Genomic DNA, 15,694 nt, shown 5'->3' on the forward strand with positions numbered 1-15,694 from the left:
AGCCATTCATCACTTGTCAAGTAATAAAATGCTGTGCTAATCATCTGTGTTGAAAAGGTCTGTAAAAATTAAAAGGGCAGAAGAGAGGCCAGATAAATTAGCTCTGCTCAGAATAAGCAACCTATCAGTACATGTGTGGAGGAGAGACAGAGTAAATCCAGTCTTTTTCAGAATTTAGCTGAACTTCTGAATTTGAAACAGAGTGCTGGCATTAAAGCACAACTTTTTATATTCCATTGTTTTATGAGAGTGCAGACTAAGAAAGCCAAGCTCTTTCAGGAGAGAAAGAGAAAGCTGCATAGAAAGGTTGCATGTATGATTATGAGGTTTGCAATGCTATAGCAATTGAAATAGAAAGTTTTAGAATAGAAAGCAGTAAAAGTATTGGATTTGACTTCATGGTTCAAAATCGCAAAAAGAGAAAACAATGATAAAAGCAGACACAGTACACAGTACAGTAACCAGGACAGACCAAAGTCAGTCTTTGTACACTGGTTTTCTGCTATCAACTAGGAGACATTATCTAAATGCCTGAGGAAAGACCCCATTTGTCTGAATGCCCACTGGAGTAAAAACAGCAACAGATACACAGGAGAGCGACTCTGGCTATGAGACTTTCAAGCTGCAGCAGTGGAACTGCTTGGGCTCTTCTTAGTGTCTAAGTGGATCCAGATGCAGCAAGCATTGCAGGCCCCCTCTTATCCTCATATAGCGCTAAGAAGAGGAGCTTAATGCAACACAAAGGGACAGAACAGCATACCAGTGCTGTATAAATTGGACTGGTGAGGGAAAAAAAACAAACCAGACAATAATGAAACTGGCCAGACAATGCCTTGGTGAACAGGATTTTACTTTTTCCAACTCTATAAAAAATACATTTGAAAAATGTCTTTAAAGACAGAATTCTAACCATAAGAGAAAAAAAAAATCAACAGACAAGTAGAGGAACATCAGCCATGTTTAAAGACACTCTGAAAGGAAAAGAAAAAGAGATGCCCCATGTCAAATCTTGCCCTTATATCAGACTTGACACTGTGGTCTGCTAGGGGACAGAGGGATTCTGAAAATGAATGCATTTTCTACAGAAAGACAAAGCTGACATCCTAGGTAACAGGTTGTCAGCAGAGAAAACAACAGCTGTGTCTGGTGCTGCCTGCTTGGGCATGGAGTGGGGAACGGGGCTGTTTTTCTGTGTGCGTGGAACCAGGTGGCGACATGCTTCCATACTGCATTCCTAACTCAACTTGGAGGTTCTCTGTAAGCACGTGAGCGAGTGCTGCATGTCCTATCTATATATGTGCAAGGGGGCGATGACTTGCAAAGTGAACAAAAAGATCACACATGTTGCTTGGTGATCGGGAAAACTGTGATACCAACATAAGACCCCCTCCCAAAAAAAAAGCTTGAGCAAAATTTCAGCAAAGAAACGCTAACATAGCTACAGAAGCTTTCTTGAAACGCAAAGAAATTTCAGTAAATAATTATTTTCTTGTCAGCAATAGGACAATCACAAGCACATTTATTTATTTATAAAGTGTTTCAGATGCTGAAATGAAATCAAACAAAAAAAACCCAGTAAGAGTCAGTGACTCCACAGACTCAACAGAACTGTTTGTCCAAAACTGACTTGGATACACTTTCAATTGTTCTGTGGAAAGGACTGCGTACCCTAAGTATACGGAAAAAGCTTTGATTTAAGCTTCGGTTTAAGCCTTTGTGATCTTTTTCTTCCTTTGTTTGCATTTGGGATCTTGTTTCTACAAATTAACTCCATTACAGTAGCCTTTAAACAGACGGATTTCTGGTCTGAGAATGTAAAATACTGTATGATTGAGACGGGAATCTGAATTTTGTTATCTGTTAATGCTTCCAAAAAAATTACATAACTCAAGTTGTTAAATCAGATTTTTTTCTGAACAAGTGTAAATAAACGCATCTGTATTTGCCAAGTACTTAAGTGAGAACAATCAAAACAAAGGTGCAACTGTATAAAAAGCCTCATGCGTTTCCGTGTGGAAGATGAGTATTTCTGTACATCACAGCTCCTGATTTTATATAAAAAAACAGGATTGATGCTGAACATAACATTTCAACTGAAAGCTTTAATAATGGAAGATCACACAGAACAGCTGTGAGATGATAATTTTCACTTAATTTGAAAATTTAAGGCAGTAGTTGCTCATATCTTTATGTCGTAGCAACCTATTCTGGTCCAGCAGCTGTAACTGAATGTCTGTATCATGTTAGGGAGACATTACATGGACTCGGCTTATGTTATTAAATATTCATGATAGTTTGGCAGAGCTCCAAAAGACATTTTCACTAAAGCATTACTTAAACACTCTTGGATCACCCCATCAAGTCTCCTCAGCATGTTATCTTCAAGTCGCAGACAAGCCCAGCTGTGTTTCATGCTCATCAACTTTAATTTTTTGTAAAACAAAACATAATTGCAGCTCGAAAGCTGTGATAGGAACATATCAAACGTCTACAACATACAGAAAGAACAGAATGGCCTTGTCTTACAAGACAGAAATGGTGGGAGATGGCAGTTCGTGGCAGCCATTAAGAAATAAACTTATTGCAAGGTAATCACATAACTGTAAATGATATACATTTGTCAATGTTTGCTGCTTGTGTTCTATTTACAGTCATAGATTGTGATTTTTGATGTGCGCTCAATTATATACTGTTGATTTTTTTTACTAAGTCCATTGTTTGCTTTTCCTTTTGTTCTCTGTCTATAAAAAAATTATATGCAATGTGAAATCCAGCAATGAAAGAACTTGAAAGCAAAAGAAAGAAAGAAAGAAAGAAAGAAAGAAAGAAAGAAAGAAAGAAAGAAAGAAAAGAGGGAGGGAGGGGGATTGCACCAGTTATTTGATAGAGGAATGCACAAGAGGTCACATTCTTCACTCCACTGCTGTGGCTTGCCCTATGTTCAACTCTCTCTTTTTCTCTGTGCAAAATAGGCAATATTACTCAACACACCTCTGGTGCAACAGATCACACACAAACATATGCGATTCCCTTGGAAACAGAGTAGACTGGCTCAGGAGGCGGAGAGTGAAGAGGCCTTGGCAAGAACCCATTAATGATATAGTCATACCGATCAGATAACACTCTTACACAATAGGCCTTTTATTCGAGGACAACATTTTGATATTTTACAGCAGGGGGAGTGCAGGTAAAAATACTAAAATTAATCATGGCTGAATTACATTAAACCTTTGTTGATTCCAGTGACACTGCCATGGATTAATGGGACACCTGAGAGAAAACGGCCATCATTAATACTATTAGTAACACCTGTACTTCCTTCTATTATGACAGGATAAATCACTGTTACATACTACCAAGAAAATATTCTAAGACATCTAGCAAATATATTACATGTTCATCCCAAACTTACTCTCCTCCCACGTCATCAAATTTAACTTGGAAATAAATCTATCATGCTGACAGTCAGTAGAAAATGGAAACATGCTCACAATCAAATACTGTACATTTGTCATACTTTTACCACTTTAAAGCAGCACGATTACCATTCATGTCCTCTCTGACTTTGATTGCAAGAGTTAAAAGTAGGGAGCCTCTGAAGCAAAGACGATCTTGACTACCCTGATTTATACACACAGCTGTTTTGGCAAGTCACTGGCTAGCATGGCAATAAAGTGGAGTCTTTTCCAGGTGGTCAAGACTTGATGAGAGGGGAAAACACTTACTAATCAGCAATGTGTCATCCGGCAAGGGACAAATGTGCGCCACACACACACACACACACACACACACACATTCAGACACACACATTCACAGACACACATTCATAGACGCAGTAATATGGCATTACCACTAGATAAACTTCCATCGCAAAAAACCATTCAACCACAATCAAGGTTGGGAAGTAAACAGATTAGAGAGAGAGAAGTCCATTTAGTTGAGAGTTTTGCAGAATGTGTGTGTGTATGTGTGTTCACTAGAGTGGAAACATGGCCAGCCAGGGTAAGGGACAAGGCACCAGGGGCCTAACAGCTGGCCTGAATGAGCATTACTACGAGGCGCCTGCAACGTGGGTATGTATGTGGGTGTATACACACACACACACACACACAGACCCCCTCCTCCCATCTTCAGGACCCACAGGGATCACGGGAGGAGATTTGGTGTCTAGACTGTATAGATTCCTCGAGTTCCAGCCAAAAAAGAGCCAGTTACTGACTAAAAGAGAAATGGATTCACTTACTGCGCACACACTGAACACAGCTGCTGCAGGAAACACACAAACACACACACACACACACACACAGAGAGAAATCAATTGACGTCACTAGAGGAGGGGGGTCAGACTGTGTACCCTCTACCCAAATACAGCAATACAACATCAAAGTAAATTACCATGCATCAGTTAAAATGAACATTGTTTTTACTCGTATTGTCAAAACCTATGTAGTAGATCAACAAATATCAACAGATAAAACGTTGACTTGAATATCCAGGTTACTGAATGCTGCTGATAAGCCATTAATAGCCACTGTTACACTGAAACTAGTCATAGTTTATAATCATGGTATCTTTAACGACTCTTATGTTTTGACCAGTCAAAATAACAGTTGGAGATCTCTCAAACATCAACCACAGTCAACTACAATCAAGGTTGGGTAGTGGACAGATTAGATAAGAGAAGAATCCCGTTAGTTGAGAGTTTTGCAGAATGTGTCATAATGATGTCATTCAAACATCATTATGACTAGTCCAAATTGTTGTGCATGACACTGCTCATATGAGGCTTCCCATTGGATGTGGGTCCTGCAAAGCATTTGAACAGCTGTTAGCATAGGTAATGGTGGTTGCTGTGGTGGGTAAGATCATTAGAAGAAAAATGTGAAATAGAATGAGTTCATCAGCAAGGATGTTGTGGATAACGAGCATTTTTTTATTAGAGAATTATATTGAAATGAACTAGAAAGTTGTTCGAATGTGGCAGTACAACAGCTTGTCACATGAATTTACAGTTGCATTTTCTGTAGTGTGTTACTAGATATCTATAGCATCACTCTGACCAGCTAACACTTATTTAAACATATCCAGAAGGGACAATAAAGACATCTTAAATTACAATGATGACCAGTTATAATTAAACAGCAGATATTTAAAACAGGACTTACAACTAGGTGTAATGTCTGTGTAGGTTCTCATTCATCCAGGTCATGGTTATCCAAAATAGTTTAAATAAATCCACCGGACTTTAAGAAAGTTCCTTGAAAAGGAACTTTTCAAGGAACTTAAAGTCCAGTGGATTTATTTAAACTACTTTGGATAACTAGGTGTAATTCAGCTGCAGACATTCTGATTCACTCTGCAGCTGATGTGTAGATATTTACAAAGGAAAATCCTATACACACAAATGTGTATAGGGAGGTAGTTCGTCCATGAAAGAATGACTTTGTAAATATCTGAAATGTAATTTTTGACAAGGAAGAATTGAATTATGGATACCTGCACTACATATCGCTATTAAATATGTACTACTGTAAGTACTACATCCTTTAGTCATAATGAACTGCCCAATCCTAACATCATTTGTACTTCCTGGAATGTCTGACATGACAGAACTACTGTAGTATTTTCACTGCTGACACTAATAACTTGTTCCAAGCTCCAGATATCATGCATAATTTGCAAAGGAGAAGGAGAATGAAGTCTTGTTCTTATATTCAAACCTATTTTATCTGTGCCAGGTCTTCATGTTCACATATTTAATGGTTTTTCATTTAATTCTCCTTCACAGACATGCAAATGAAACGGTTGTTTGTTTGCACATAGATTAGTTTGTATCTATGTCAACCAATGTACTGTGTTTTCCTGTTTTCCACCCTGTGCATGTTGCTTCAGCATCCACTGACCCTGTGCAGAAATCATCTAATGAAGACAATGAACAAGTGGGGCGTTATCTTCCTCAGTCCCCACAATTTATTGTGCCATGGACATACTTGAAGTTTTGCCAGGCTAGCCTGCAGGCATCAAACAGGGGAAAAGTGCAGGGTTAAGTTCAGAAGAAAAGCCCTGTTGTGCCCATACTGAAATCTATCCAAGCAAGTAGTAACATGCCAGAGGTCCTTCCATTTTCTGTAAACCAACTCGTCTGGCTGGTGACCATAGGTTGGCATTGTTCTCTTCTTGTTGCCTGCACATGAAAGTTGGCTGTTCGTTTAATCTGGAGACAAGGGCAGTAGCTAACCACTTGCCAAATCTGTCATCTATAAAACCCTTATACAGCTTCCAGCTGTTGTTGTTTTCCACTGGTTTGAGGGAATTACAGCTAATAGGTTAAAGTTCCTACGAAGACACATTCTCTTAAACAAAATGACTGAACAAACACAGCGTTAAAAAGGACTCTCTTGAAAATCTGCACCAATTAAATGTTTAAGTTCCGCTACTAAAATGTGTCAAAAACGCAATGGCTTTGTACAGTACTGTTTAATTAACTGTGACAAAATGTCCCACTTGCACATCACACATTTGCACAGTTGGGATACCTGTGACATATGATGTGCAACGATTACCAGAGTCTATGGTGTAGTTTTCCATGCGACAAGAACTGTGCAGTAAAAGATGCAATTGATCTTTGAATTGATATTATAAGTAGGCGTGCAATTTTTTAATACATTTCTTAACTGATAACTGGTACCTCATCAATCACTAATAGATTACTCAATAACACAAAATGAACCCTAATGGCAGAGATTATCAACAACAAGGCCACAGTGCTTTAGCACACTTCAGCTCATCTACAAAAGGAGTTCCCTGGCCAGTAGGCATTAACCTTCACAGGGGACTTTTTCATGGTGGCCCTTTCATAGTTAAATCCCCACAATCTTTTCTTGCCAACATAAACTGTGCGTAGTTCGAGTGACCACCTTCCCACAGCATCAAAGAATAATAGGTTCCACCTGATGGAACACATAGGTAGTACAGCTAATCTAGAACACATGTTCGTCACCCTCTGCCTTTTCATTAAACAGATTCTTAAGTTAAATTATTAACAGCAATTGATCAACTAACAAATAATTATTAACATCCCCAGTTAGAAGTCTATGGTGTGTTCATGTTTAAAACAAAGCATAATAAATTCATATATGGCAGCCCATTCATTATTTAAAAGAATCTATAGTTTGTACTTTTTCCTACTTGGAGTGTCAATCACAAGTAAATCGCTTCCCAGCCAACCCTGACTGCCTACGTAAGAACTGTCTGAAGATACTAGCGGCCATCTTGCAATGTCATGACACACATCAATTTAATAACGCAGTCATTATAACATTATGACAGGAGTGCTCAGTAGTCAAGAATTGGACCACACCCATCTTTAAACCTGGCCTTCATTTTTATCTCAACTAGAAACCTACAAAGTTATGAAGTCATCCCACTGACAGAAATCTTTCCACTGTTGTGGGTAGTTTCAGCTATGGTGAGTGTCTCTGGGAACGTATTGTAGCATAATGAGTCAGAAACACACGCAAGGTGAAAACAATACCAGCTTCACTATCACAGCTGGTAAATATTTTGATATGTTGTCAAATCTGTAATGGACTAACAGCTAGGTGTGCTGTCTGTTGATGGGAGTTACTAGAGATAACATTTATGGCTGCACACTCAGCTGGATGACTTTAGACTGCACTGCATTTGTATGAGTATCTGCCCACGCAAAGGTAAACTAATGCCATCATGTCTTTTTGTCACGGTGCTATATCTTTGCGTCATAGCGAGCTTTTGGAACACTTACTAAGATATACACAAGGTAAAACTCAATACACCCAAAAAGTAACAGTGAATAACTGAGCTGTAATTCTATTGTGCTGCCATGATCACTATGGGAAATTTCACATGATGCTCAGCCGGTTTTATACAGAAAAGCTTCATGTGAACACAGAAATTTTAAATATATGATTTTGAATGAGAATAGTATCTAGGTCACAGCTGCAATGCACTCTGATAAAACCCTGTAAATGAATGTAACCACCAGGGGGCAAATGCCCCTTTCCCTTCTTTTTTTCAACCTTCAAAATGAGAGCCCTGCAATTATTCAAGAATTGTCAGATAGTATTGTCATGAGCCTTAAAAAAAAAAAAGCAGATTCCATTTTCTTTAAACTCTCCAGCCTCCAAATCTTTCTCAGATGTCCTATTTCCTCTGTCAACCCTTTTAGGAAATGGCAGAATGGCAGGCAAACCAAAGAAAGGCACATTATTCCTTCATTAAATGCTAAATTCTACTTTATACACAGCAAATACAAATGCTGCAGACAGTCAAACTTGCAGCGTTGTTCCATGCAACAGTCCAAACTATCTCCAACTAAAATAAAGCTTACACTGATGCCAAACGTGGGCACATTATATTTAAAATGGGATACGTGTAGCAATGACAAGCTGTGTTAAAGATTACAAGCATTCAGATTAATAACAATAAAGGATGGCTACTAAACTGTAAAACTGATGTGAATTCTGAATAGATGTTATTGGCCCAGCAGCTGATCACACATCTCAAGGACGTATTTCTGTATCTACACATAATCACACTACACAACAAAAAATGAGACTGGAAAGAAGCGATCGACTGCATCCGTCGTGCTCAGACCTGTTTTTCTAAACAGGCCTGGTAACTTACTGCAGCTTGTCATTTATTCCATTATCTATCAAGTTGCATTGTTAACTTAAGAGCATACTCAGTTATCTGAACCACACACAGAGAAAGCGGCTGAAACTGCAGTCGGAGTTATAGTTCCAGGAAATTCACCGCCCCACTCAGTCCTTACAATCTGTGCTAGCTAACCAGTGAGATCATACCTATCCACTGTACAGTACACAGAGGTGCCAAGAACAGAGACAGGTCTTTGCTTGCCCCTCACTGCCTCCGTCTCTATCCCAGGCAGCTGCATGCAGAGGTCTGAACCTGCCTGCTGAGACGCAGCATGGTGCTGGCTATCCGAGTTTTAACTAGCTGGGACTCACCAGGAAGTAAATAAAAAAAAGGGGGAAAAAAAAGCATAAAATCATGTGTTGATGTTGCCCTCCTCGTGCACTGTGACTCATCTCCCTGCACATCACAAGAGGAAAGGGGCAGGGAGGAAAAACAAATATGCCCCGTGTCACTGACCCTTTGCCAAATTTGATCCATTTACCGGCAAAAGCTTTCATTCTGTTTTTCTGACCTTCCTCGTCCTGTCTCCCTCTGTGTTATGCAAGACTTAGAGTCAGTGGAAAGTACTGCTGCCAAGGCAATCACAACCCTACAGACACATTTGGTAAACTTATCAGTTAGCTGGATGCATGGCATAAATCTGCTCAATGGCTAATGACCTTTCTAAAAAAAACAACAAAAAAAACAATTCCTTTTATCTCTCAGTTTTCTCTGAACTTCTGTGTAGCATTGATAAACATATTTTCTGTTAACCATGATGATGTTTTACAATAAAAATATTGTATGTAGAAATGATCCACTTAAAGACAACATTTATAAAAACTACAAGAGGAAAGTTACCATTTACTAAGTTTAGCAAGAGTGCAAGTCTTCTGCCTTGTGTTGTGCTACTTTGGACAGTAACTTAAGACAGAGACCACCAAGAAGGTACTTTCATGCGCCAAAACTAGTAAACGTTAAACCATTGACTATTAATACAAGAAGTGCAGTAAGAGATGAGGTCACCACCGTTCTTTATGAGTTATATTTAAAACTATAAAAGTCTGCTTTCTGTGCACTGCCACATTTAAAAAAAGTCATCTGATGGTGGCACTAGGGAAAAACAAGAACAGAAACAGATTACTTTATATGGGAAGTGACTGAAATTTACACTAATATTTTCAATTCTGTGTCCCTGCTTTGCAAAGCACGGTGAGACTGTGGGGCAGGAGCATGTGAGCTTTGCACTGAGGAAAAAGAGGCTCTCTTAGTGGTGCAGTGACAATGCCTTCCTCATGCAAAATGAGCTTACTCAGCCAAGAGCATGAGAAGTATTCTGACTGTTCTAATAGCCAATTAATCACTTGAATAACTGTTTTAGTAAAACAGTCAATTAATTCAGGTTCCACATCTCAGTTCTGAAGATTTGCTGAAATGTAAGTTCAGCATCTTTTACTACTGTACAAATATGATCAATGGAATTATTAAGAAAATAATATGCAGATTAGTCAAAATTGCAAATACTTGTGAGTTGCAGTCCTAATATAACCACATCCAGGATAATATATATGGAGCACTTTGTAACACACACTACACAACATCCTGCACAAACAGAAGAGGCACTGCTGAGCTCTGCACATACTACTAAATCCGCTTTATAGTATAGGCGTTTTTTAATCATTGGTGGATGAGACAGGGTTATGTTTTATGTGTATTTGATCACTAAAGCTGTCTTTAATATATTTTTTGTTGCTGTCATTAGCCATAAATAGTCAAACATCACTGGGGAGACTGAGCACCAGACTTTGTGAGTTGTTCATAAATCTTTTACTCGTAGAGATGGGTCAAATCACTGAATGGTATCCTACCACCTCTGTGTGTTATACAACTATTTGCTTTTTTCAATATGAGTCTGACACTAGAATGAAATGCCGGAAATACAGAAAGGATGTAGCACTCATTTATTGAAAAATGTTGTAAAGGTTGTGTGTGCAGTTTAAATGTTCTTCTAATGTGCTCACAATAGTCGAAATGTACAAACCGAAAGCAATTTCTGAACTGTTTTTTTCATCTCAAAATCTTGGTTTCCCATCTTTAAAAAAAGTATATAAGTAAATGTTTAAATCAAATAGATATTAAATTCAATAAAATGATGGATGTTCTATGATATCCACACCATCACAAGTACCAGCCAATGAAAGAAATATCGGCATCCACCCACAATAAAAAGTCAATCCGTCATCAGTGTGACTGAAAAATAAATATGGCATGTTCTAAATGTAAGTCGATGATATACTCTTATTTTGCCCTTTAAATTTGACAAAAACTGCACTTATCAGTGTGCCATGAGCCAAGAGTAGGAATAATAATATGTTATTTCCACTAGAGGAGAGACTTGATGTTCTCTGCAATTACCAACAAAAGTAAAATTATGTTCATATATTGGTATTGACAATTAGTGAAACTGAGTTGCAAAGTATCAGCATATTCATATCAGCAAAAAAACTATGTAGTGTATCCCTGAACAAAAGTTAAGATAATTACAAAGATAATGACATTTTGTGAGGTGTCATTACTAAAAACTCATGTCCAGAATGAAAAAGAAGAGAAAGTGACACCAAATCACATAAAAGTTACTTCTGTAACATTGACTATAATGTCAGCAAATATCAATCAAGTGTAGAATTATTTTAGCACCATACTTGTTAAAATTACAAGCTTTGGATAGGTCACGTATACATAGGTGCGTCAGCGTGCTCAAAAACATTCTGAATGTTAATACGGCAGATTCAGCAGTAAAAAGACTGCTACAGATTTTGTATTAACCTCATTATTACATCCCACTGAGAGTAATTAAGCTTTTCATCAGATAGAAACAGGAGCCCTTGAACAATGCAGCTGAAACAGGTGCTCCTCAGCTCTTATAGTCAGTTGCTATGGCACAGACACCAAATCAACCAACATAACACCAAACCGGTTGCAATTTATTGCATGTTATACCTGTGATTAAAAACCAGACTTGCCAGCAACACTTGGTAATGAGTCGTCATGTAGTTTTACTAGAGGTATCCCACTGTGTATTAGTTATGTGAGGAACCATCGACCAAAGAGGTGACCAACCTCAGGTACATTAAACCGCCTCTAGGGTGTCTCCGTGTCAAGTTTTCAAAGCAAATAGTGGTCTTGTGAGCTATCTGCATTATTAAACTGCGGCTGATTTAATCAGAAGCTGTTCAAATGCATTACTGTATGCTTTACTGTCAACAGTATTTGTTCTCCTGGACACACAAGCAGAAATCTGTTATCCAGCTGGCGAGCTGCTTTTCAATAACACAAATAGAAGTAAGTTGATAAAAATCCGTACATTATGATTTCCATTTATGCACAGTAACATCTTCCAAATCTTGAATTCTGGCTCTTGCACAAGCTTGAAAAAAAAAACTTTGAACAAAATCTGGAGCTAATGCGGCCTTGCATGGTCCAAACAACAAACGCAAAAATATTCAAATGGATATCAAGTAAGATAAATACAAGAAACAAATTTTCTGGGAAGATGGAACCATCAACTGTCTGACATTACTGCTCAAACAATGACCAAAATAATAATCAACTATCAAAATAGTCGCCAATCTCTAATAATTGCAGATTTAACACCACAAACTTTTCCCTAAGGGTGCATTAGTTATTCCAGTCTACCCATCTTTACTATATACGATGTGCTTTGGTGAGAAAGTGGTTCACAGACAAGGGAAAACATAAGAGAGGTGTTCTAGTGTTTGATTTAAGGCCAATGAAGACATGTGATGCTAAAAAAGCTACAAAACTACACTTTCCCAACACTGAAGAAAACACTACTGGTAAAACAAAGGTCATATCAGAAACATTTGATCTTACCGTGCACAACAAAAACATTACAGGGCTGGCTCCCATGGCGTGATGACTCTCGCTTTCCCCCCTTGATGAAGGCCGGCAGACTGGGTCTCCTCTGGTCCCCTACAAACTTCCCCGGCTGCTGCCCCATAAGGGCAGGGTGCCAGGCCGCAGCCGGGACTCTCCAAACTGGACTCAGTTGCTCACCGTCCAACAGTTGGCCACCAGGCAGGGAGGGGATCGGGAGAAGGCAGGATCCCCTTTCCCTGGCTCAGGCTGTCCTCTCCTGGAGTATGGGTAATGCGGGTCACCTATGCAGAACCGTATTACTCCAGTAGGTCTCTGTTTATCATGCATTAATGAAGCCTGAGTGTCTCAGAGGACAAACAAATTGCACTTCACAGGAATCTAGAGGGGAATAAACAATCAAAAATTAGGGATGATTTCAATAAAAAGAAACCAAATACCCTCCTAGAATGGAAATAATACTTTTTTTAAAGGGACTCAATTACACTTTGCAAAGTAGGTAAAACACACACAGACAAAAACATAGTGGAAAAAGGAGCATATAGAAAAGAACATTTATGAGTTGAAGGAAGTGTTGAAAAGATTTGCCGTTATAGATTTTGTGAATAAGGAGAGTTCAATAAACATTAGACTTAATCTAAGCAATTTTGTCTGTAAGATTTGAGTGTCAAATACCACATTTTATGTGTATTTTGCTTGAATGATTTTAACCTGTCCCACTTCAGGTATGTTGTCAGTAAAGGTATATGGCACAGTATGTGCTTGCTGTAGTATTTAAACCACTTCCTACTGTTGTATAAAATCTGCTCTCCAACTGAATTCACTCCTATTACTGTAAATAATGCTTTTTAAATGACAAGCAAATATTTCTAATCTTTGTATACTGCATGATACACACACAACTATAAGGAAATTATATTGTGCTAAAAAGCTACAAAAAGTGATCGATGTTAATATTATTGCTGTGTTATAGACAGGAATTTATTTATTTTCAAAATAAAGTAAATTAATTCATATCAAAAGCGTCAGATTCCGAAAGAGTGTCTTGAATTAGTCACTTTTCGATTCTCTTTTATCCCAAATATATTTAAAACCTGCAGCTTTAAGAAAAAGAATAATTAACCATTTGTGTCCCTTCATAGGAGAGAAAATATTAGCTGAAATTAGCCTTTACACTATTGTCTCTGTTAAAACACAAAAAATCATATCAAAAGTGCCCAGTTCAGAAAACAGTGTCTTGAACTGTCACTTTTACATTCTCTTTTATCCCAAAAAATATTACAAACCTGCACCTTTAAGACAACTAATAACTGACCATTTGTGCTACTTCACAGCACACAAAATATTAGCAATAGTTAGCCTTTACGCTGTTGTCCGTTGGCAATTTGTTATTACAGAAGTCAGGAACATTTAATCATTAGTAACGAGCACTAAAGTGAAATAGACAGATTTGTACCACTTAATCCAAACTTGTGCTAAAGTTACAAACTCAAATAGCAAGACAAGTGTGAATGTAAACTTACGCGGTCATAGAAACTTTTATATTGTTTGTTAGCAGGCGACCTCAAGCTAATGTTGAAGGTAGCCATGAAGCTAACTAACGTCTGCTGGTGGTACGCAGCGCCAGATCCTGAACTGCACACCGAGCAGTCAACAGTTGGCTCCCGTTGCTTCGCCGTCAACACGCTGGTATTAAACCTCGTAGCAGTGCACTTAAACAACACACAAAATACATTCCGGTCACCGCAGCTCAACACTGTGCAGCTGATCTCTCCAAAGTCACAGTTTGCGCCAAACTTCCGTGTCCACTCTTCTCGTCTTGCGGAGTTTCTTTCCCTGTGGTACCCGGACTAAAAGGCACTTCAATCAAGGAGGCGAAGAGAAATAGAGGAAACTCAGCCTGTCGGAGGCCCACGACTCTCCCCGTTAGTCCTCTCCTCTGTTCACAGCCGCCGAGCTCTTCGTTACCGACCCCACGGTTCGCGTACTTATTCATCGCTTTCACGTGAAAATCTGAGCAATAAACTTTGGCCGAGTACTACTTGTGTCGCTAGGGCCGCCATACTTCCATACGCAAGGTGGTTTACAGAAATATGTGGGTGGGGCGACGTGTGGCGTCACGTACGTGCGTGGGCTAGTACACGGGAGAGGAGCGGAGGGTTTATTTTGCTGGGAGATGAGGACAGAGCAGCAACGCTGGAGGGAAAGGAAATTACTTTTTTTTTGTGATGGGGATTTATTCACTCTGGGGAACTTTATCAAGGCTATAAACTACCATAAAGCAAACTTGGAGGGACGCAGTGTGGAATGATGATGTAAGATGCCATTTGTGTTTTGCCCTCCTCTGAATACCAATGAAAAGCTAATATAGATGTATTTATTTGTTTATGTATTTTTAAAAATAATTATGCATGGTATGTTATGCACCTTTTATATCTGTTTTGGGAAGCTTCCAAGTTCTAACCAAAAACTGTCTGGACTTTCTTTTACTTTATTACTTTTTATTGTTCAGAATCTGCATTATATTTTATGCATCTGCACTAGCTATTCCTGTTTTGTGATGCTTGTTTTTAATAAAGTTTGAGTTTCGAGACAAGTTTTCGTTTCTGTTTCTTCATTGTTCAACAATACACTCCACAGCTTTGTTGTAAATGGAATTTATTCACATAAAAATCTTGGGGGGGCTTTATCAACACCATAAACTGCCACAAAGTAAAGCTGGATGGGTAATGATGATATAAAATATCATTACTGTCGTTTATACAGTTTTCTCTCCAAATCTACATTATAGTTCATGCATCTTCATTAGTTTTTAGACATGTTTTTCTTTTCAGTTTCTTCATCATTCAACAAGACAGACAACAGCTTTGTTGTGTTGATAATTTATTCACAAGGATTCTGGGGGAATTTTTCAAAGCCACAAACCGCCAAGAATAAAAGTTGGATGAACTGTGATAATGTAAAACAACATTTAGGTATTTTCCTCTCAATACCACAGTAATGTTGAAAGTAAGGTGACTGAAAAGGGAGTTGTGGCTGCTGTTTTTTTTCAGATCTGCAAAGTATGTTATGCATCTTCATCACTGTCATTCCTGTTTGGGAAACTTGGTCTTACCAACAC

The 15,694-nt window shown here is 38.4% G+C and overlaps 1 protein-coding gene across 1 annotated transcript in view; it reads right to left on the reverse strand.

Moving 5' to 3' along the window:
- abl1 (c-abl oncogene 1, non-receptor tyrosine kinase) overlaps window positions 1-14,672 on the reverse strand; it is a 37,198-nt gene extending 22,526 nt beyond the window's left edge. The window contains exons 1-2 of the mRNA XM_022215482.2: window positions 14,097-14,672; window positions 12,571-12,954 (exon numbers count right to left, since the gene is read on the reverse strand). Coding sequence (XP_022071174.1) covers window positions 12,571-12,697 — 127 coding nt within the window. The 5' untranslated portion in view covers window positions 12,698-12,954; window positions 14,097-14,672. The remainder of the gene's footprint in view (window positions 1-12,570; window positions 12,955-14,096) is intronic.
- Between the last annotated feature and the right edge of the window lie 1,022 nt (window positions 14,673-15,694).

The sequence above is a fragment of the Acanthochromis polyacanthus genome, chromosome 18 (genome assembly GCF_021347895.1).
Source record: "Acanthochromis polyacanthus isolate Apoly-LR-REF ecotype Palm Island chromosome 18, KAUST_Apoly_ChrSc, whole genome shotgun sequence".
NCBI classification, from domain to species: Eukaryota; Metazoa; Chordata; class Actinopteri; family Pomacentridae; genus Acanthochromis; species Acanthochromis polyacanthus.